This window comes from Larimichthys crocea, chromosome I (genome assembly GCF_000972845.2).
Source record: "Larimichthys crocea isolate SSNF chromosome I, L_crocea_2.0, whole genome shotgun sequence".
NCBI classification, from domain to species: Eukaryota; Metazoa; Chordata; class Actinopteri; family Sciaenidae; genus Larimichthys; species Larimichthys crocea.
The window spans coordinates 7607406-7627947 of NC_040011.1; the positions used below are offsets into that span (position 1 = coordinate 7607406).

The 20542-nt window shown below is 39.5% G+C and overlaps 3 protein-coding genes and 1 long non-coding RNA gene across 5 annotated transcripts in view; all 4 read right to left on the reverse strand.

Annotated features, from left to right (window-relative positions):
* Positions 1 to 1884, reverse strand: part of hibch (3-hydroxyisobutyryl-CoA hydrolase) — a 34190-nt gene extending 32306 nt beyond the window's left edge. Inside the window, exons 1-2 of the mRNA XM_010733149.3 lie at positions 1754 to 1884; positions 1560 to 1602 (exon numbers count right to left, since the gene is read on the reverse strand). Of these exons, the coding sequence (XP_010731451.2) occupies positions 1560 to 1602; positions 1754 to 1785 (75 nt within the window). The 5' untranslated portion in view covers positions 1786 to 1884. The remainder of the gene's footprint in view (positions 1 to 1559; positions 1603 to 1753) is intronic.
* Positions 1885 to 3659: 1775 nt separating this feature from the next.
* On the reverse strand, positions 3660 to 4719 carry LOC104920785 (holotricin-3-like). Its single transcript, XM_010733148.3, has 4 exons — positions 4633 to 4719; positions 4476 to 4522; positions 4029 to 4387; positions 3660 to 3944 (listed from the first exon to the last, which is right to left on the reverse strand). The coding sequence occupies exons 2-4, from the start codon at positions 4492 to 4494 to the stop codon at positions 3909 to 3911; spliced, it is 414 nt and encodes a 137-aa protein (XP_010731450.2). The 5' UTR covers positions 4495 to 4522; positions 4633 to 4719; the 3' UTR covers positions 3660 to 3908.
* Positions 4720 to 8640: 3921 nt separating this feature from the next.
* LOC104920783 (uncharacterized) lies at positions 8641 to 9848 on the reverse strand. Its single transcript, XR_797053.3, has 5 exons — positions 9834 to 9848; positions 9601 to 9699; positions 9473 to 9498; positions 9202 to 9383; positions 8641 to 8845 (listed from the first exon to the last, which is right to left on the reverse strand). It is a non-coding gene; the product is annotated as an uncharacterized LOC104920783 (long non-coding RNA).
* A 1666-nt stretch (positions 9849 to 11514) lies between these two features.
* lss (lanosterol synthase (2,3-oxidosqualene-lanosterol cyclase)) lies at positions 11515 to 19719 on the reverse strand. Of its 2 annotated transcripts, XM_010733147.3 has the most exons (22): positions 19594 to 19719; positions 18811 to 18979; positions 18579 to 18717; positions 18317 to 18425; positions 17998 to 18119; positions 17727 to 17823; positions 17054 to 17189; positions 16527 to 16635; positions 16091 to 16209; positions 15840 to 15937; positions 15520 to 15547; positions 15339 to 15395; positions 15075 to 15146; positions 14406 to 14456; positions 14148 to 14297; positions 13864 to 13960; positions 13363 to 13468; positions 12812 to 12877; positions 12636 to 12716; positions 12337 to 12507; positions 12143 to 12221; positions 11515 to 12053 (listed from the first exon to the last, which is right to left on the reverse strand). In XM_010733147.3, the coding sequence occupies exons 1-22, from the start codon at positions 19605 to 19607 to the stop codon at positions 11916 to 11918; spliced, it is 2208 nt and encodes a 735-aa protein (XP_010731449.3). In that variant the 5' UTR covers positions 19608 to 19719; the 3' UTR covers positions 11515 to 11915. The 2 variants fall into 2 exon arrangements, with proteins under 2 accessions (XP_010731449.3, XP_027142043.1); XM_027286242.1 differs by lacking the exon at positions 19594 to 19719 and having other exon boundaries at positions 18807 to 18863.
* Between the last annotated feature and the right edge of the window lie 823 nt (positions 19720 to 20542).

A 20542-nucleotide genomic window follows, 5' to 3' on the forward strand; every position in this document is an offset into this window, starting at 1 on the left:
TTTGCTTTTTTTCTTATATAGTAGACGAGACAAGGAGGACGTTTTTGTTTATTTTTTTTCTTGCATGACATTTTCGTCTCGTTTTTATTCGTCAACAAAAACGCACATTGGCACATTTTTCGTCAGTGTTTTTAGAACATTGTATCGTCTTAGTCAAGGGAAAAAGGCACGTTGACGGACATATTGCGTCTCGTCTCGTCTGAGAAATTAACACTGTCATGGTGTACTGTTGGGTCTCTGTAAATAAATTATGAAGAGTACGTCTAGACCTGCTCTGCATGAAAGGTGTCATGAGATAACTTTTGTTATGCTTGGCACTATATGAATAAAACTGAATTGATGAGCTGGAAACAGTTAGGGCATCCTGTAGAGGATCATCAGGATCATTAAATACAGATTCACAGTCAAGTCACAGTGCATAAAACACATGTAACATTTTGTAGCAACAATTTGTCTGTTCAGATTTCAGTTCACATTTGAAAGCTGTGGGCTAGTTTATTCTCATGTAGACCTGTCTGCTGATCAGCGCCTCTAAAGGGACTCAGATCCCTTATACATTAAGCCAGCAGTGTCGTGTCCATGAAATACTAGGAGGTGTTACATCACAGACCGACTGTTGTTCTTGTTTGTGCGTTTATGTCCTGTGTCCTGGTACAGCGAATTGAATATCTTGATATCTTGACTTATATGCTAAATACTGCAGTCATTGTTTTCTTTGGCCCGTTCCTTATATTTGATAGCAGCAAAAGTCCCTCAACTCTCAGGGACCCAGAGATGGTTTTACCTCGCAGTGACTGTTTTGTAATGTTGTCTTCATTTCTTTCCTGTTTGTTCGACTGATATTTTTTTTTCTTTCTTTTGTTACTTTATTGAAACGTGCGACGTCACCACATCCTCCAGTCCTGCTGTCACGTGTTTGTGCCAGCAGTTCTTTTACTGTAGCAACGTCATGGCCACACGTTTGAGATCCTCTTGCTGCTCTTGCACCTGTGGCTTGAAAACAAACAGCATGCAGGAGAAACACGGAGTACGGACAGAGCAATCGTGCTGGGAAGGAAAAAGAGACTGGACGTGTGGTCCCATTTCCATTTTCATTTTGAATAAAACTGGACTAAAATTCTGAGACTTTTAGTCGACTAAAATATGACTAACAAAAATGATTTGTTAAAGACTAAAAGTGACTAAGACTAAGAATGAACTGTGAAACAAGACTAAGACTAAGACTAAATTCAAAAAACACTGCACCATGAGCATGCAGTTGGCAACGGTGGCGAGGAAAAACTTCCTTTACAGGCAGAAAACTCGGGAAGACCCAATCTCATTGGTGACCGGTTGGGTTAAAGATAGAGAGAGATGGAGAGACATATGCACAGCAGCAGCAGATCATGAACTAACTATATAAACTGTAATGGAGATATGGCAGCAATAATGACAGTAGTAACAGTGGACATCATGCAGGACCCTGATCCATGAGAACCACTCCACCACTGAGGGATCAGCCTCCTCCAGTCCTCACTAACCCTTCATTAACATGTAGGTGCATGTGTGGGTCTGCTCACCATGTGTCCCCGGATTCTCTGCAGTCTGCAGAGGGAGCTCAGCCTGCAGGACAGAGGCAAACATTACCAACTCTACAGGCTGAAAACATCTGAACACACTCACAATCACTGTCAATAAACCAGCAGAGCAGAGACACTGTTACAGCAGCTGATCTGACGTCAGCATGTCAGCTGTCCTTTATATGAACCCGTACCTGTGCGCAGACGTCAGGACAGTCAGAGACATTTTCACTCCGTGACTTTCAGCTGCAGCTGATTTCTTCACTCCTCCATCTGCGATGGTTTACTTCCTAGAAAGACGCACCGGGTTGTCTCTGATTGGTCGGCCGGGTGACGTAATGGTGGGCGTATGCACCACCGAGGAAGACTGAAGTGCACGCGGTGTTTCCGCCACACTGTGGAGAGGAGGTGCTGCAACTCCTGCGTGTTAACTATTTACTGCTGTTATATTATATACAAGTATATTGTCATAACAATTCCTCCTGTATCAAAAGAGCCCAGAACATCATCAAGGACCCATCCCACCGAGTCCACATCCTATTTGAACATTAAAAACCCACAAACAGACCAAAAACAGCTTCTATGCACAGGCCATAACTGCCCTAGATGACCACATGGAATAATTGCTCTGTATATACTGTATGTATGTGGATGTATGCACTGTTTTTAGTTTTTCCATGTTTTTTTATCCTTTTTATCTATGTTTTATTTATGTTTCATACTATGTTTTTTTTGTACTCCTGCACTGAAGATGGCACTTAAATTTTTGTTATGCATTGCATAATGACGATAAAGATATTCTAATATATTCTAATATATTTAGTATAGTATAATGTATTACAATTACCTATGTATTACTAGTATTATTAGAACTCATCATTGACTTATTTACTCACATTACTTCCATAATAACATGATTATTTGTTACATTTTCAGTTAATATTACTGTCCTATTTTAAGATAAGATTTTTTTTTTTTTTTACTATGAATGTATGAGTGTTTATCCATTTTTCAAAATGCCTTGCCCTTATCAGAAGGTTGAGCCTATCCCAGCTGACATTAGTCGAGAGCTGGGCTACACCCTGGACTGGACTGAAACGATTTCACCTTACCATATATATATTCAGGGGCGCCGTATAGGCAGGGGGAAGTAAGGACAATTCCAAGAGCCCACGACTGGCAGGGGCCCCAAAAATAGGTAAACACCAATATAAAATTATTAAACCAAATTTTGTCATGGAGCCCAAAGTTCCTGGCGGCGCCCCTGCTTATATTTTGATGAGCCTTGTCAACAAGTCCCTTCTGACTCTCACCTACCTAGTGAATACTTTGCACATTCCTGCACAAAACTGTACAGCTCTTTTCATTTCTAAACATATTGTACATATATTTATTTCTTCTACTGATTGATTTTTATCTTCCTCATATTTTAATGTTTTTTATGCACCAAAAACACCAAGACAAATTGTTTGTATGTGAAAACCTACTTGGCAATAAACATGTTTCTGATTCTGATATTGCATACAATATTATACTGAGCTATTATTGTACTACATTATTTTAATATGTAACACTGTTTTATTATTATTATAAACTATTATATTTCAACATTAATAGAGACAAACTAAGTATCATTACTTAATCATATCATAATTTAAATCAGTATAAGTTTAAATTGTTTTACCACGTAAACTATACTTATATTTACTATAGTTGTATTTAAGTAAAATTATGAATGCAGGCTTTTAGTATTTTCATTTAAGTCAAATCTTTTCCAAATCCTCTGACTACCACTGACTACAGATACTAGAGGCCCTCACAGATTAGCAAACGTATTATGTAAAAGGCTGCACATTAACATGAACCAGTGTTTGATTACACAGGCTATCAAAATAAGATTAGATTGACTGCACCTTTCCATCATGTAATGTACTGCTGTGACCGAGGTGTGCTGGCAAATGTGTTCAGTCAACCTTCCCTGAGCAAATAAAGAGCACACCCTGGTTATATTGGCCAAAGGAGCAAAAGAGTGTGTGTTCAGAAGCACAGACAGAAAATGCAATAAAAAGGCAAAACACTGCATTATTGATTTAATGTGCATTTACCAAAGCACTTTAATTTTTGCTCACAAGCACAATGATGGATACAATAATGTCTCCTACTGTACACCAAAGTTTTGAAATGTTAAGAAAAGTGGCTGATCCGAATCAAACATCAAGCATTGTTGATACAAATACACTTTTTAAGATTATATGTTGAAGTTTGGCAGTGACATACTGATTATAATAACAACAATACGGTTGGAGGATGAAGCTTTCCTGTTACCAAGTTGTCTCGAGGAGTCTTCATCTAGTCAGAGTCGCTGCTGCAGGAGCTGCTGGAGGACTACAGCAAGGAAGAACACACAGACATCAATGAATCATTTCAATCATCTACAAAACTGACATAAAGGAAATGAGTGAATCTTACCCCGTGACAGTCCTTCCCTTTTTTGTGGCATTTGCCATGCTTGTGACCATTCTTGTGCTTGTGCTTCTTGTGTCCGTGTCCATGTCCATGTCCATGTCCATGGCCCTGTCCATGACCCTGACCATGACCCTGTCCATGGCATTGTCCAGGCCCTGGGCCAAAACCAGGTCCTGGACCGAAACCAGGTCCTGGACCGAAACCAGGTCCTGGACCGTAACCAGGTCCTGGTCCATGTCCGGGGTAGCCTCCGGGTTGACCGTGGGGCTGGTTAGGGTAGTGTGGTGGTCGGACGGTGCCTGGAGGGTATCCCCCTGGCATCTGCTGAGGATGGTTAGGGTAACCAGGTGGGTACTGGTTCCCTAAACACAAGGAGAACCAAATAAATACCCATACAGTAGAATAAATGTTAATGCACATTCACTATATTTGAAAGGTTGTGTTATTTACCTTGGTTGTTTCCGTACATTTTTAAACTTCAGATGAAACTACAGATCCTAAAAGCAGGGAAAAAAACCCTTAGATTGACACACCTCGTTGTTTTTCAGAACAAAACAAACAAACTTCTATCTAAAAATGAGCCGCAGAGTTTCGGAGGTGAACTTACTGTGAGCTGGAGAGCAGATCCACAGATGCAGCCGTCACCTGCTGATGCTTTTTATGTGCTTCACATCATCTGGGGGCAGAACTTCCTGAACTCCCATCACAACATTTTTCACTTTGTGACCTCAGTGGGTGTGTACGTATAATCTTTAACATACAGTCAACATGGATCAATCTTGTTTAATTAGCAAATGTGTTCTCATAACACTTGATTTGAGTGTCTTCTTTAATTGTTTGATCAGTTCTGCACATGCTCAACACTCAACTAAATCATTAATATATGGTTTATGGTTAATGTATAAGTTTAAACATGATATTAATTATTATTATGCCGTGTAATAAGACAAACTTAAAACATATTTCTTCTTATTTCTTATTTATTTTCTTTAAAACAGTCAATAAAACAAAAATAGCATCTCACATAGATTTTATTTTTAATTGTTGCTGTTTTGGAATTTGTCTGATTGTTATTATTATTACTTTTTTGTTATTGCTGTGTATATATTAGTAGTGTAGTCATTTATTATCTGGTCTTTATACCTGGCTGCTTTTGCCATTTCTTGTTATAGTAATGCTCTCTAAGAAAAACCTGGTTCTTAATAACTTCTCCGGAGAACGTTTTTATCCTTAAGAGACTTTTTTTGCTGTTTGGGAAACTGAATGCAAAAAAAAAGTTTGTTAAGTTCACACTTTTTTCCTTTTTTTAGGTTCTTTGGAGAACTGATAAATGTTGATCCCAATAAATAATTAAATGAATGAAGTGCACTGTACTGCACACTGTACTTCAGCAGTCAAACACAGAACTGATTGGAGTCGGGCCAAAGGTGCAACATGTTTGAAAGTTTCAGTCCAAACGAGGTGGTGCAGAAGCAGCTGCCCTGCACAAGCTGCTCTGCTTTATTGTGATGTGCAAAAGGAGGAGCGGCTCTAGTTTAGTTCAATTGTAACACACTAATCTATATGTAAAAGATTAAAATATTATATTGAGAGAGCAGAGATAGCATATTGAAACATTTATTAAAAATGGATTCAAGTAAATGTACTGGGGAGCGGCAGGGTGTGCAGCTATTAGTGAACAACACTGAACAAAGGTCTTCAACGTTCCCTGGGTAAATAAAGATAATATAAATACACACCGATACATAACTCAAACAGTGTAATAGGAAACTATGAGGTCAAATGAAAAAGAGAATAAAGAGGCAAAGTATTGTTGAGGTTACTTGATTTAATAACAAACAGAAGGCAGTTTGATGTTGTTTATCACAAGGTAACAATTATAATCTGTGTTTAATACATCAAAAACATACATAATGTTGCACGTTGTAACATTGCTGTGTATTTGATACAAGCTTTTAGTTATTTTCACTGTAAAATGTATCGGTTCAACACTTTATACAACGTAATGTTGTATCTGACAGTTAAACCTGACGTTAAATTTGCATTTATCAAAAGATTTTTATCATAAAAGGCAACATGATGAAGATTTCCAGGTAGCAGCTGGTCTTCATTCTAGTCCCGTCCAGACTTCAGCTTCAGCTAGTCAGAGTCGCTGCTGCAGGAGCTGCTGGAGGACTACAGCAGAGACAAATGTCATTTCATTTACTAATGACATATCGAACAGTCAGTTAATTAAGTTATGAATTCATAATTTATTATTAATTTATCTCAATTATAAAAGAATTCTTTAAGAAAACCCTTTTTGCCTTTTCTTTTGTACAGAGCCCCAGAAGTTATATTTTTAAATCTTGTGTGAACAAGTTATTATTGTGCATTCAATTTCATTTCATTTTTCACTGAAAACTGCCTGCAGCGACAGAAAATTATACTAGAGTTAAAAGATGCTAAAAGGCTAAAAATCACATTACAAAGGCTTTTGATCAATTATTATTAGAAATACTGATTACAACCACTTTATGGTGCTCTATGTGTATATATTCATCATATTTAACCAAGTAGTACTTCAGCTGGGGACAATAGACCTTTTTTTATAGCAGTTATTTTGACATGAAGTCATAGGGTAAGCACGGGTGTTACCAGTGATACTAATTAAGGTTTGATTCAGGTCAAACAGAGTCCGGGTGCACCCGTGAAGCACGTTGGCTCACTGGAAAATCTCTTAACCTTAACCTTGTATCATTAGAAACATCTGAGTTGACTATTTCATGTCAAAATGACTGCAGTGAAAAATATCTATTGTTGTCATTGTAACGTGTTACTTACAGGCCTAATGACGCAAACTGCCAACTGAGTCTAACAGCAGCACTAGAGTAAATCTCAGGTGTGATCAGATTTTTTTTTTTAGAAAAACACAAAAATACACTCCATGCTCAGTTTCTACATCCTCTTTTTCTAATTGTACATTTTTATTAGGTAAGTGAATCTGGTTCACTTCACTATGGCTCACGTGTAACTATTACTCATTGTCAGTGGACTGCAGTACAGTGTTTACTTTGGCACAATAAGGACTCAATCAATCAACTAGATCTTACCCCGTGACACTTCCCTCCTTTCTTGTGGCAATGATCATGCACGTGACCATGCTTGTGCCTGTGGCCATGACCATGTTTGTGATGACCATGTCCACGATCATGCCCGTGCCCGTGCCCATGCCCATGTCCCTGCCCATGATGTCCATGTCCATGTCCGTGATGCCCATGTCCATGACCATGATCATGTCCATGCCCATGATGCCCATGTCCATGACCATGCCCATGGCTAGGTTGGTACCCACAACCTGGCCCTGGTCCATGACCATAACCATGGCTTTCACACCCTCCACAAGGTGGGGCTACAGGATTGCACGTAGGTGCACATGTGGCGGGCTGAGGAGGGCAGGGTTGGGGTGAGACAGGGCCTGGTAGAGTGTGTCTTCCAGACGTTGACTGAGGACGACAGCCAGAGGGATGCTGGTTTCCTAGTCAAACAAAAAAAAGTGGTGCTCATCATTTTCTCTTTTAGTGGATGTCAAAATTCAGGTTTGACAAAAATAAAGGGGAGGAAGTTTTAGAAAAATTAAAAAGACAAAGAGTGAGTTATTTACTTGCGTTCATCCACATTTTAGAATTTCAGATCAGATCCAAACCCTGAAATGAAAAAAGCCACTCAGTTACACACAATTCCCCCCTGATCATAAGAAAATAAACTTTTTAAAATTGAAGTGACTTTAAAACCTAAAATGCTATAAAGAAAGAAAGTGCAGTCCATTGTGGAAAATGTTTAGTTAAATATTAGAAAACAATCATTGCAGATTAGAAGTTTTGGATCATGCAGTTTGTGATAAATGTCTCACATGATGATGTATAAAGACATCAGTAGAGTTTGTGTTTCTTATAATGGCATGATGACAGAATAATGCAATACAGTTAACAAAGGAAACGTAAGATCATCAATCTATCAATACACACACACTCACACACACACACACACATATATTTTATAGTAATCATACCCAGATAGCTACTAGTGAACTTACTGAGTGCTGGAGTGCAGATCCACAGACAGCAGTGAACTGGTTCTGCTTTTATAGGAAGACGCCCATCAGACAGAAACAATAAATCATCAGGGGCAGAGCCTGAATGCCCACCAACATTTTTTTTTATTAATTCTTTGTGAGCCTTTTCAACAAGCACTTTTGATTCATAGATTTTGTTATGACCCATAAATATTTATAACATAAGTATTTACTGTATGTTTTTGTCATCATGTGACACCAGATAAGCAACAATAAGAAGAATATCAGGTAAACTCATCTTATCATGGATAGCAATGTGGAGTTTTTAAACCAATTAATTATTATTTTTTCTTGTTAAACACAATTATGGATATTATACACCCTAAGATACTTAAAGCAGCTACATAAAGGATTTTTAAATGTCTTAGTAGCGCCATCTGGTGGTAGCATCAACAACACCACTATTGCACATCACACCCAAACCCCAGCACCACCTACCCTAACCTCCAACTGAGATTTTAAATATCATGCAGTGATTATAAAAATCAAACGCAGCCGAGCAAACCATCTGTTTTTTCTTTATTGATTGGGTGAGTATTTTATTCCAAGAACATACACACTTTTGAGATACAAAAAACTTTGACTAAGAACTTGAAATTCTTGTGTAAGGCAGGAGGATGAAGGTTTCCTGGTTGTTTTCTCATCCAGGAGTCTTCATCTAGTCAGAGTCACTGCTGCTGCTGCTGCTACAGGAGCTGCTGGAGGACTACAGCCGGGATGAACATGAATGAAAAAACAAACAAGCAAAAGAGGAATAAGTTTGTCTCTCGTAAAAGCAGAGTAGTGTTTACTTCTGTGGCATAAAGAGGGAAAGAGCAGCTTGTCCGCGTTGAGACACTAAACCCTCAACTGCTCCAATAAGCAACATCCAAGTGCAACTGTATGGAAGTGTAGCATGGAGATCCTGCACAAGTGCATACATATTCACTGATCTATCCTTTAAAAAACACTTATTTTACACCAATAACAGATTATCCCTGCAATCAGTTTTAATTTAGTTCAATCGCACTAAACTTTCATGCTTCACTTTTCTCTGAAATCTGAACAAAGTCCACGTCTTACCCCATGACAGTCCTTCCCCTTCTTGTGACACGCCTTATGCTTGTGGCCTTTCTTGTTCTTCTTTTTCCCATTCGGTCCACGTTTGTGTCTACGGCATCCACCTGGTTTACCATGTTTACCATGTTCACCATGTTTACCATGTTCACCATGTTTACCATGGCCTCCTCTTCCACCACAGCGATCTTAATAATTAGTTGAAAATGATTTAATTTAGTCACAAACAATACACATTCAATACATTTGGAATAAAGCAAACAATTGTGTTATTTACCTCGATCCATTTTAACACTTCGAACCCTAAAATGAAGAAAATGATTTGAATAAATGTCCTTTCAAACAATAATTGAATTTAAAGAAATCAGTTACACATCATCGTCAGAGTCTTAGAGGTGAACTTACTGTCTCCTGGATTGCAAACCTACAGACGCAGCTGTTACCTGCTGCTCCTTTTATGTAAAGCCACGCCTCAACCTGAAGCAGCTCATCAGAAATTCTTTGCTATGTGAAGATGGAGCATAACAATAATATGAAAATATGTTAAAAATAACATTTACATCTTGTTGTTGTGAACATCGGTTATCTGATATCTAATGCCAAGTTCCAGTCGAATACACAAATACAGATCACGTTACCCAGACAATGTGTTCGTCTTGATTTCTTTTGTCCTCTGCACAGCATGTTTGACAGAGCCTGTTTGGTCGAAACCTTTTCCTCACGTCAACCAGTGTGATGTTATCAGAGTGAAGAAAGATTTTCAGTTTGAGTTTAGTCTGTTTTCTTTGCCTATAAGTTGCTTATTCACTTGATTTTCAAGGTACATCTTCACAGGTAGCTTTGTGATGCTTACCTTCGTCCACAAATCAAAAAAAACTATGAAAGCTATTTTTTATTGTAACAACTTGTGGTGCTCTCACTGTAGATAACAAACAAAGCAATAATTAAGAAATAGTTTATTAGCTTTCAGTATGGTCTTAAAAATAGCTTGTGGTAAAATTTGACTTTGTTCAGTCCAAAGTTCAAAGATCAGTCTTTCAGGTATCTGAATGTTAACTATTAAATCTCATTATAGTCTGATACTCATTATCAGTTTCCTTTTGAATGTGTTAACAGTAGTTCTTTTACATAACCAAAAGCTAATAAGTAAAGTATTCAAATGTGGTTTTACAAGGTTCACACGTTTCCACTTTTGAGTGTCAAGTCAAGTCGAGGAGTCTTTAGTGAGTCAAGGCTCAGATTTAGTCAAGTCTTTATGAGGTCAAGTCTGAAGTCAAGTCTTTAGTGAGTTAGGCCCATGTTCAAGTCATTATGGAGCCAAGCCTCAAGCTCTCATTATTTAGACGAGTACGAGTTGTTTGTGACTGATCTACAGAAATATTTGAATTACCTTAAAATGTACTCTGAACTCAGCTTTAGTTCCTGCCCTCTTCCTCCTGCAGAGAAGGCGAGGAGAGGTGAGATAAAACCAGTTTTCATATCAGCATCTGGTCACGCTTTAACTCTAAACAAAACAAAAAAACACTGACTTAACCAGTTGCATAGTCTAGCTGTATTTCTTGACGGCTTTTGCAGTCCTAAGCAACCTAAGCTACACAAATAAACACTTACATGACACTCCCATAATAAATAACACACGCTCACTTTTTTATCAATAAACCATCTCAAAACTTTCCTTACGACCTTTCAGCCTTAAAAAATGCAGGCGTGTCAGACAGCAGTTTTAGATAAAGGGTGAAAAACTGGAGCTTTGGTAGTTAAATATGCTTCTACATAATAAACCAGGGTATAATAAAGGGCAGAATGTACAACAGATACAGCACCTAAGACCCTTTATCCTCAGATGAAGGACAAACTCCCCCAAAAAACACTTTAATGAGGAAACAATGGAAGAAAACTCAGAAAGAGCAACAGAGGAGTGCTCTCTCTCCTGGGTCATACAGACATGCAATAAAGATTTAGACATAATTTAATAAAGATTTAATGAGTGAACTTGAGCAACTTCACCAAGCAGACCTCTCTACTATGCTGATTTCCCTAGCAACTGCTATACAGTAAAACTAATACCGATAGCTGTTGCTATGTGCAGTGGGAGGCGGTGCAGAGTGTGAGTGAAAAAATGTGCCTGCTCTGCCAACTCTCAGTCTGATAAAGGTTAAAACATCATGGGACATCACTGCTCATGCAATGTAATGTGAAAGACAATGTGTCACATTGCTGCACAAAAAAAAAAACTGCTTTATTCCCATATATGCTCTGTGTTTGATATTTGCTCTCCCACCTGTAAAGTAAATACATGAATCAAAAACACATCCAGTATAGATAATACCATAGAAAAAATGCTTTATTCTAAATATAGATGTTAAGGGAGGAGCAGGGATGTAAGGCATCGACATCCATGTTTTTATACACTTTATAAACCAGCGCACATTCACTGGGCGTCTTGGATAGCAGCAGTAGCTCTGGTGGATGAGCCATCCTGGAATTTCCACATAGAAAACAATTCAAAGAATGAAATGTGTTTCTTTATCTGATGAACCTCACTCTCAAAACACAGCTGAAGTGATGTTGGGCTGCACATAGAAATGATGCATAATTGTGAAGGCTGGCGCTTCAGGTAGTGTCAATAAAGCAAACACTTTCCACTGATTGTCTGACTTTGTGGCTCTCGTTGTATTTTGTTTGCTGGCAGATAGTCTGATGAAGGTCTTAAAAGGTCTTCACAGCTTGACCTTCCCAGCTAACGGACTGCTGGGGTAAAGTCTTGAGAAGCGTCCGAGGGTCCAGACTGGGAAGACATTTCTGTAGGAGGTGTAGCTGATTGCACAGCTCTTGTTGAACACACCTGCAATATTTTCCTGGGGAGGGAGATAAAAATCAGACATTAAAGCTCACATTACCAGCTGTACTGATGGCACAGTAAGTCAGTCAGATATTTGAGAATCACCTGTGGCCAGTCTCCGTTGGGCAGCTGCTTGTCAATCAGCAGCTGTACTCCTCTCTCAATGGCCTGTCCATCAGGATGCCTGGTCATGCACACAGAATGATTTGATTGAATTTAAAGAATTACTTCACCCCATACACACTTGTTTCCTGTTTGCACACTGTTATCTAAGCTCTTTTTGGACAGCCTAGCTTTACCTGACAGCCATGAGGCCTAACAAAGCCCAGCAGGTGTTGTGGATCTGAGCAGCACTGCTCTCGATGTAACACCGCTGCTCACACGACTCAAAGTCCTCCCCCCAGCCTCCATCTGACATCTGCCGGTCCAGCAGGAACTGACAAGCTTTCTGCACCTCCACACACACACACCTGGTGACGGAGGCAAAACAGTGAAAATATGTGTTTAGGGTGCGGGTTCATAAATGTCCCGTGTGGCAAGTTTTAAACAATATACATGTTGTTCTGGGTTGTCAATGATCATTGTGTAAAACTCTTACTCATTCTTGTAGATGTGCCCCATACAAGCAAAGGCTTCAAGGCCGAACCATATTCCATATGTGAAGCACACTCCCCAGGACCTGAGCACAAGCGTAAAAATCATTTTTTATTTCATTTAGCATTACCTGTTTATCTGGGAGGATATCAGGTAGCAAAATAGCAAGTGTAGTCTCACCCTTCCCAGGATCCGTCAGGCCTCTGCACCTTCCTGCAGTACTCCAGTCCTTCTCTTAGAGTGGAGCTGAAAGAGCAACAGAAAACCTTCACCTCACCCCTCCAGAGTTTCTGATTCAGATTCTGACGAGACTATTTTTTGGTTGATGAAAGTCATCAAACAGAAACCGGACGGCAGCTAATATGATCATGCATGTTTCATTCATTTCATCAGGTTTCGGTGTCATTCGGTAATTAAAACAGTATGCATGTAGATATTATTTGTTAGATTGCACATGCTCTTCTGTTTACTATAACTTCAAGTAATTGGCACAGGGGGTGTGGTTGTGTGGTTTTACTTTATTTACCTGTTCACTTGGTTGTAGGATTCAGACAACCGCTATGTTTAATATTTTGTTTGATATATGACTGTGGTATTTTTGATTTGAATGAGTCAGTGTAAAGCGCCTACTCACCCTTCTAGTGGCCTTTTTTCATTGATAGTACTTGCTACAGTGTGTATATATATATATATATATACACACACACACACACACTTTGTGTTTATTATACCTTATCTCCTCAGAACGATGTTCAGGGTAGGCCTTCTGGAAGTGCTTCAGAGCCTGCATCACAGCTGAGGTACACTCCACATAGGTATAATCTATCATGATGTCACCTGTTTGTGCCACACAGTGTGTTAGTGTTAGTAAGAAACATCACATTTCACAACACATGCTGCATCCTCTTTTTGAAAGGGAGAAATGTCATTTTGACCATAAAATTGCATCATATCCAGAGTGAAACGGAAAAATATTTTCCACGTCAATATTTTGTTTCTCTTTTTCATATTTGCAGGTTGAGTCACATGGTGAACTGACGCTGCAGGTTAACTCAGGAACAAACTTGCATGATGCTTCTATTACGACATAATTATTTTTATGTAATGCTTTGTTGTTAATTGTCAGACATGGACATATATGAATTATTTTGTACACACGGTGGATTGAAAGTGGTTTTAAGACTAATAACAATAAATTGGTATTGACTGTACAGCGCTTTCAAGAGACCTACCAAACACTTCGGAGGGGTTAAGCAGCTCCAGGAGTTTCCCTCCTCTCTTAGTCTCATATGTCGCGAATCCACCGTCAGGGTTCTTCATGCTCAGCAGCTACGAGGAGACGACAGACACAGTAAAAGAGCTGTAATGCTGAAAGATGACAGCAGCAAACTTTCCATAGCACACGTGAAGAACATGAAGGATTCTGATTGCAGTTTGGATCGCTGTCTGATTTTGCCGTTTTTATGGGCAGATATGAGAGTGGTATCAGTCTTCTTGCCTAACCTTTAACACTCACCACATTGACAGCATCATATAGACGTTCTGAAGGGATAGGCTCGCTAATGGAGGAGCAGAGTTCCTGCAGCAGCATCACAGACTTAAGGCCCTCCGCTGTGCAATCAGCCACGATCCAACCACAGTCACGTGTACTGAAGGGGAATCCTCCCTGACACAAAAAACAAACACAGAAAAATGCAGGAGGTAAATACATACACGTACATGCCAACAGGCCAAGATATGTACTTTTTCAGACAATAAATTGACAAAGTTTTACCTTGTTCATTTGCCTGTAGTACTTCTGGTACTCAGGAGGATTATCGGGAATCTGTTAGAGTGAAAAAAAAAAACCACAATCAAACATTTGAAAGCAGTTTGCATTACACATGTTTCGATCTTTAGCACAACTGGAAGCCAAATGTTTATTTATCAGTCAACCCAACACAGAAACCATGTCTTTCAGTACATGCCAATTGGCCAACGAAAATGAACCCAAGTGAAGCTTCTTGACAAGTTGAGTGATGCTCCAACAACTCTGCAGACTACGAGTGTGCTGCTGTGAGGGAATGGCGAGCCTGGGAACTTTTTAGTTTGATGGTGGGTAATTAAGTTACTCTTCCACTGGTGAGTGTATGTGCCTGTTTTGGTTTAAAACACTGGCAGTGATATTCCCTGAGTTGGGTGTGTGACACAGAGGTGTGTGTGCTTACAGGTATCGCACATCTCCATGTGACTGGTAGAGGCAGTGCAGCCGTTGGCCACTACTGGAGAAAACTTACTCAGAGAAGGATTTTAAAACATCCTATCTGCACCAATTAATGAGCGAACTGATGAATGACCCTTATCACTAAAGCTTAAATAAGCACAGTCAAACACTGCACAGCAGAAAAGTATTAAGAGTTTTTTTACACCTGCTCAATAATAGAAATCATGTAACTCGTGGTACCTGTGTTATTGCGAGGAACTGATGGGCATCTTGGAGGCACTTGGCTAGTCTGGGGTTATCCTGGGCTCCTGCCTGAAAGACCCCAACAAACAACAACTTAAAATAGATCCAGAGGATTTATTTATACAGAATAAGAGTAGGTCAAAACCTACTATATGGCTGCACCTTGTATGGTCAGGGTGCTATATTGTGGCTAAAATGTTTCACAGATAGTCAATAAGTGGTGTCTATGTCTGTTTGTGAGGCTGGTCATTTTTGCGTTACCTCAAGGAAAGCCTGTACAGCAAAGCAAGTATCCCAGAGCTGAGATCCATTGGTCCCCTGTGCACGAAAAAAAAGGACAAAGTGGTCAAACACTCAGATTAAGCTAAATTGGACCTCACTCACTGTGTGGACTGAAACTCTGAAAGAAATCCATCCGTTTTCCACCAGAGAAAATTCTCACCTGCATTTTCATGCCGTCTAATCCCAACCTGGAACACAGAGAACTTACTGTTAGTTTACCAGTCATATGAATGGCTGTACTTGTAATAACTTTTTATTGCTATTTTCTTGTGATGCTTGTTAATTAACTCATCAGGACCACTGGCATGCACCTGTAATAATGATATTTCTGATCTTGAGATAACAGCATCAAACATGACACGACATATCAGAATATCAGGCACCTATACTTCACAAGAGTTTGTCTTGAACACCTAAATGTGATCATAGATTGAACAAAGTTTGTTTTGTTAATAAGTTGTTAGAGACCGACTGACTGACCAGAGGTAGTCTGGGATCCTGGACACATGCTCCTGAAAGGCCGTAGAGGTGGGACCATCCACATACCATCGAACCAGCATGTTGATAGTCTTGGAGATCTGAGAAGAAAGGCCAATATTTCATGTTCACATCCTCTATTACTTTTACCGTGTCAATTTAAAAAAAGATGATTTGAAAAGCTTGTGTCAACATACACAATCTGTCTTCTTTAGTGTTGATATCTGTGTTTTTTGTATCTGTGTGTATATTACCGGTCCAATGCTGATACATTTAGTGAAGCGGTCGTCAGCTTGGATGTGTTCGTACAGTTCTTTGACAGCCTTTCCTCTCAGCATGGTGCTGTGGTGGGCTTCGTACACATTTAACACCACTGCAGGGCAACAGGAACAAAGTCAGAAGGTCAGAGAAGTGATTCATAGAGTTACTCTTAGGAAAATTCCTAAACACTTCTAATCATTGCACAAACACCTCCCGTAACCAAGGATACATTTAATGTTTTGTTTTTAATTATTATCATGTCTTACTTGAGCGTTTGCTGTTGAGTTGCAATGTGCAAAACATTTGTGTGCCATCAGCTTTATGGGCAAAAGTGTTGAGTAAACTGTTACCTACTAAACTTGTAATTACAAAAACATTTTTTGTTAACAGTCATTAGATTCTACCCTACAGTGTGCTCTGCGAACTTACTGTAGGCGACGGTGAGCAGTGTGCTGTGAGGTGTGTACATGTCACATGCTGCCACATTGTTCCTCTGAGCAGGCCAGTTAATGGTGGCATAGTCCTGGACATAAAGCTCCTATAAAACAAAGATCCAGAAGTTTTGTAATGCGTCTGTTATAAACATAACATAAACATGATGTATTTGCAGCATATATATTTCTATATATTAATTTGGTCTGAGGCATTTTCTGAGAGTTGCAATGGTCTGTCTCCTCCAAATAGTTTAAAGGTCGATCACAGAAAAGGTTCATACAACCCTTGGACATTCCTACACTGATATACAAGGCATGAATGATCACAGAATGACTTGACAAGTATGGAAATGATGTGAATCAGATGCTGCAGCCTTAACAATCACCAGATCTCAACAAAGATTAACAACTATGTGAGTTTTATGGCGAAATCAGAAGTCCATCCAGATGAATCTATTCCAACATGAAGCAGTGAAACGGTTGAGTAGGGTGCTCCCTAGTGATACAATGATGTTTGTGCACCTGTCTGAGGCTTAGGACCAGGGAGTCTTCCTCTGCGGCCAGTCTGACAGCATAACAGTAGCTCATGGGAAGGTAGACCTGGCGACAGTGACACCACAGGGTAGAGGGGTGAGCTGGCATCCATGTGGGGAACAGCCTGGATTAGAAAAAATACAAACATCACCCCTGAGTTGATACAGAACAAACATATTCACACTAGAAACATATTTTGCTTCTTTGTCACACTGTAAAGGACATGATTTAATCTCAGAAATTTGATCAGAAAATAAAAAAAGTCTCCCATATATAAACACTGTCCCATGACATGTCCCTAATCATTTTTTTGTGGGTAATTGGTTTTATTTTGTGTCATTTGATCTAATATTTTGTGCACATGTGCACGTGAAGGTCAAAACATGGCAACAATAGGAGGCTGCAACTTTCAGTGATCAGACATCTTCTCATTTTCACTGTTAGCATGAGCTGCGTTAGCCACCAAAAGCAAAGACGAGCAACATCTTGAGAAAATGCAAGATGTCACAGTTTAATGTCACTATGACATAAGAATTTGTATTGGGGCAACGTGATCATGTTTTCTGAAAACACAGCTGAGATCTTGAAGCTTTTTCTGTGAACTTAAATCATGACTGATAGTGGAGGGGGACATAATAGGATGTGACAATGTCCAACTTACCACATCTCTGGTAGCAGTGTGTTCATTCCCTCCCAACTGTAAACATTTAAAATGGCCAACCAGAATTTACCCCATGAGGGAATTCCCACAGCACCACCTGTACGAGATATAAAACACAGAAGTTATGATTAATAATGTACATAGTTATTAATATAAGCGTGGACTATAGTTCACATTAAATATGCAGGAAATATGCCTTTACCTGTGTGTTATCAGTACAGAAAAATGACCAGTAGTCAGTGCTGACTGTAGGTATTTCATCATGACTGACCTTTGCCGTGCAGGTTGTTCCTGGCTCGAACCAGATCCGGATCATCTGGCTCTACTCCAAGGATCCTTAAGGAGGTGTAACTCAGAGCTGTGCCAAACACGGTGGACTTGTCTTCAATATGTCTGAAGAAAAACAAAATGATGAACAGTGACTATCATTTCTGGCGTAAAATGACTAAATGATGCTTGTACAGAAGTCAAAAGTATGGACATTTTTCCACTTTTAGTGGTCACATAAAACAACACGTAACACACATAAAACATAAAATGGCATGTGTGGATATCAAAAGGCAAAAAGTAAATTTCTGCTACTGACTTACAGACCCCAGCCTCCATCTGGCAGCTGTACAGAGCGCAGGTACCTCACCATCTCTTTCTTCCAGGCCTCAGCCAGAGGGATCTTAGCCACATGGCATGTGATCAGGAGACCTGAAGCACATACACAAAACACTGGTGTTATGAAATCCTCTGCTGCACTCCATTTAGTGTAACAGCTATCTTTTACATGGAAGGGCAACAGACAGCTGCTGTAGATTACAGGTGCCAAATATAAAGACATGGAGAAGGATAAATTGGCTTTACCTGGGAGCAGGAAAAGAGGTCCGCCGTAGTCTCCCGCCCAGTGGCCATCCTCGGCCTGCAGGTGGCTGTAGAAGAGCATACCTTTCAGAGCTGCATCTACAGCTGTGTGAGCAGCCGGGGAGCCGGACACAAACTTACTCTGTGGAGAGATAATTGGTGGAATTAACAGTACAAAGTAAAAAGTGCTGAATAAGTAAAAACCACAAACCAGGTGATTTATTTCAAAACCTACTGTGTCCAAGCCAAGAGAATGTGCTTCCACCATTGTCTGCTCTCTGTCTGGGAAGTCCTGATCTTCCACATAGCGCCAGGTCTGCCTGCCCTCGACACTGGTCAGCCTCCAGCGGCTCAGGTCTGTTGTTGGCTCGGTCCTGTATGGCCCCCCTCGCCTCCGCAGGTGCCTAGGAGATACAGCAGGTATCTTCAGATCATCTGACAATACTAAGTAAAGTAAACTGCAGCTGTTGTGGGCAATTGCTAATGGGGAGTGGAGCTAGTGTCGTGCCAGAACTGGAGCTGGGCAAGTGGGCAATGTAAGCGGGCTCATTGTCCACTTCCCTCTGTGGACATAGTGACATAGGAGCAAACAGCAAAGGGGATATTGATAGAACAAGTTGAGAAGAGAAGAAGTGAGTGTTACTGAGCAACAGGCTGCCAGACAAGAGTATTATTATTATTATTATTATCATTATTATTATTATTATTATTATTATTATTTCAAAGTAACTTGGAACTTCAGCTATCAAGTATTATTTTAAATTACACATTTCCCTCTGAAATATAGTGAAGAATAATTTAAAGTAGCATACATTTGGGAGCACTAATGTAAATGTTTCATTTACATATATTTAATTCAATATATACAACCATATACTGCTGTACATTTTTACACTATAACGTTATACTACTGTCTTGACAGAGAAACTTTGTCGAACAACAGTGATAGCTAGTAATGACCTCGTTAACATCATTATTATTACAGAAAATAAGTCGTTAAATAAAATAAAATACTCACGTCCCCTCAGTCATATCTGTTATTGACAGGTACCGAGTTGAATCCTCCGCTGAACCACATCAATGTGCTTCTTCACAGCTACTCTAAAAACTCTGCCCCTTCTGCTTTGGTCATGGGAGTTGTAGTGTTTTCAGGGAGAGTATAGGCTGCAGTTCAATGGTGTTCAGACTTTATCTCCCAGCGGCCCTCGCGGTGCCGTACGAGTAGTTCTCTACATGGAGAGACATGAGCAGAGACTCGACTGTCCAATCACAAAGCAAGAGGGCGGAGAAAGAGGCGGGTCTGCCGTGAGGTCCTCCAATCAGAGCGGTCCTACGACAGACACTACACATGTGCTCACATATTGATTATAATAGCCAGATATCTGAACCTGTGGTACTGCTGAGTGACAAATGGGTTAAATGGAGGGCTATTGAGTATTTTATTGTTTCATAACTCATCAGCATAAACGTTCAAACAACACAGATGTCATTCTATAGATTGTAGCTGGTTTAACAGATCAACAATATCTACAAATGCCAGAAATTTAGATACTTTCAGAATCAGAATTGTGATTGAAATGCTACAGGAAAACTGGTGCAGTAATTAGAAATATCCATTCATCCCCACGGCACCAAAATAATAATTACAGGGTCAGGCTGTGTGCAATATGGCAGCATCATTTTAATTATCCTCAGACATATTGAACTGAGCACTGAGTAGCACCTCATTAATGGTCTTGATCCAAATGTAAAGTAACAACAGTAGTGTTTTGTATTTATTAAAGGCACATGCATATTTAATGTGAGCTATAGTCCATGCCTGTAGTAATCACTATGTACATTATATTTAGTTGTACATAAAGACGGGTGTTACTTGTCCACTTTACTACGGGTGAAAAGAAGGATAATTTGCGTATTAATTTTACACATTTCAATATGTAAACATATATAACATATTTTACTTTTAC

Excerpts from the sequence above, each read along its gene's own strand:
- lss (XM_010733147.3), bottom strand. Across the intron at positions 15,147-15,338 it reads CTGTACAGGCTTTCCTTGAG|GCAGGAGCCCAGGATAACCC; the intron begins GTAACGCAAAAA and ends GGGGTCTTTCAG. Across the intron at positions 12,222-12,336 it reads TTAGGCCTCATGGCTGTCAG|GCATCCTGATGGACAGGCCA; the intron begins GTAAAGCTAGGC and ends GTGCATGACCAG.
- LOC104920785 (XM_010733148.3), bottom strand. Across the intron at positions 3,945-4,028 it reads AAGGGAAGGACTGTCACGGG|TCCTCCAGCAGCTCCTGCAG; the intron begins GTAAGATTCACT and ends TCCTTGCTGTAG.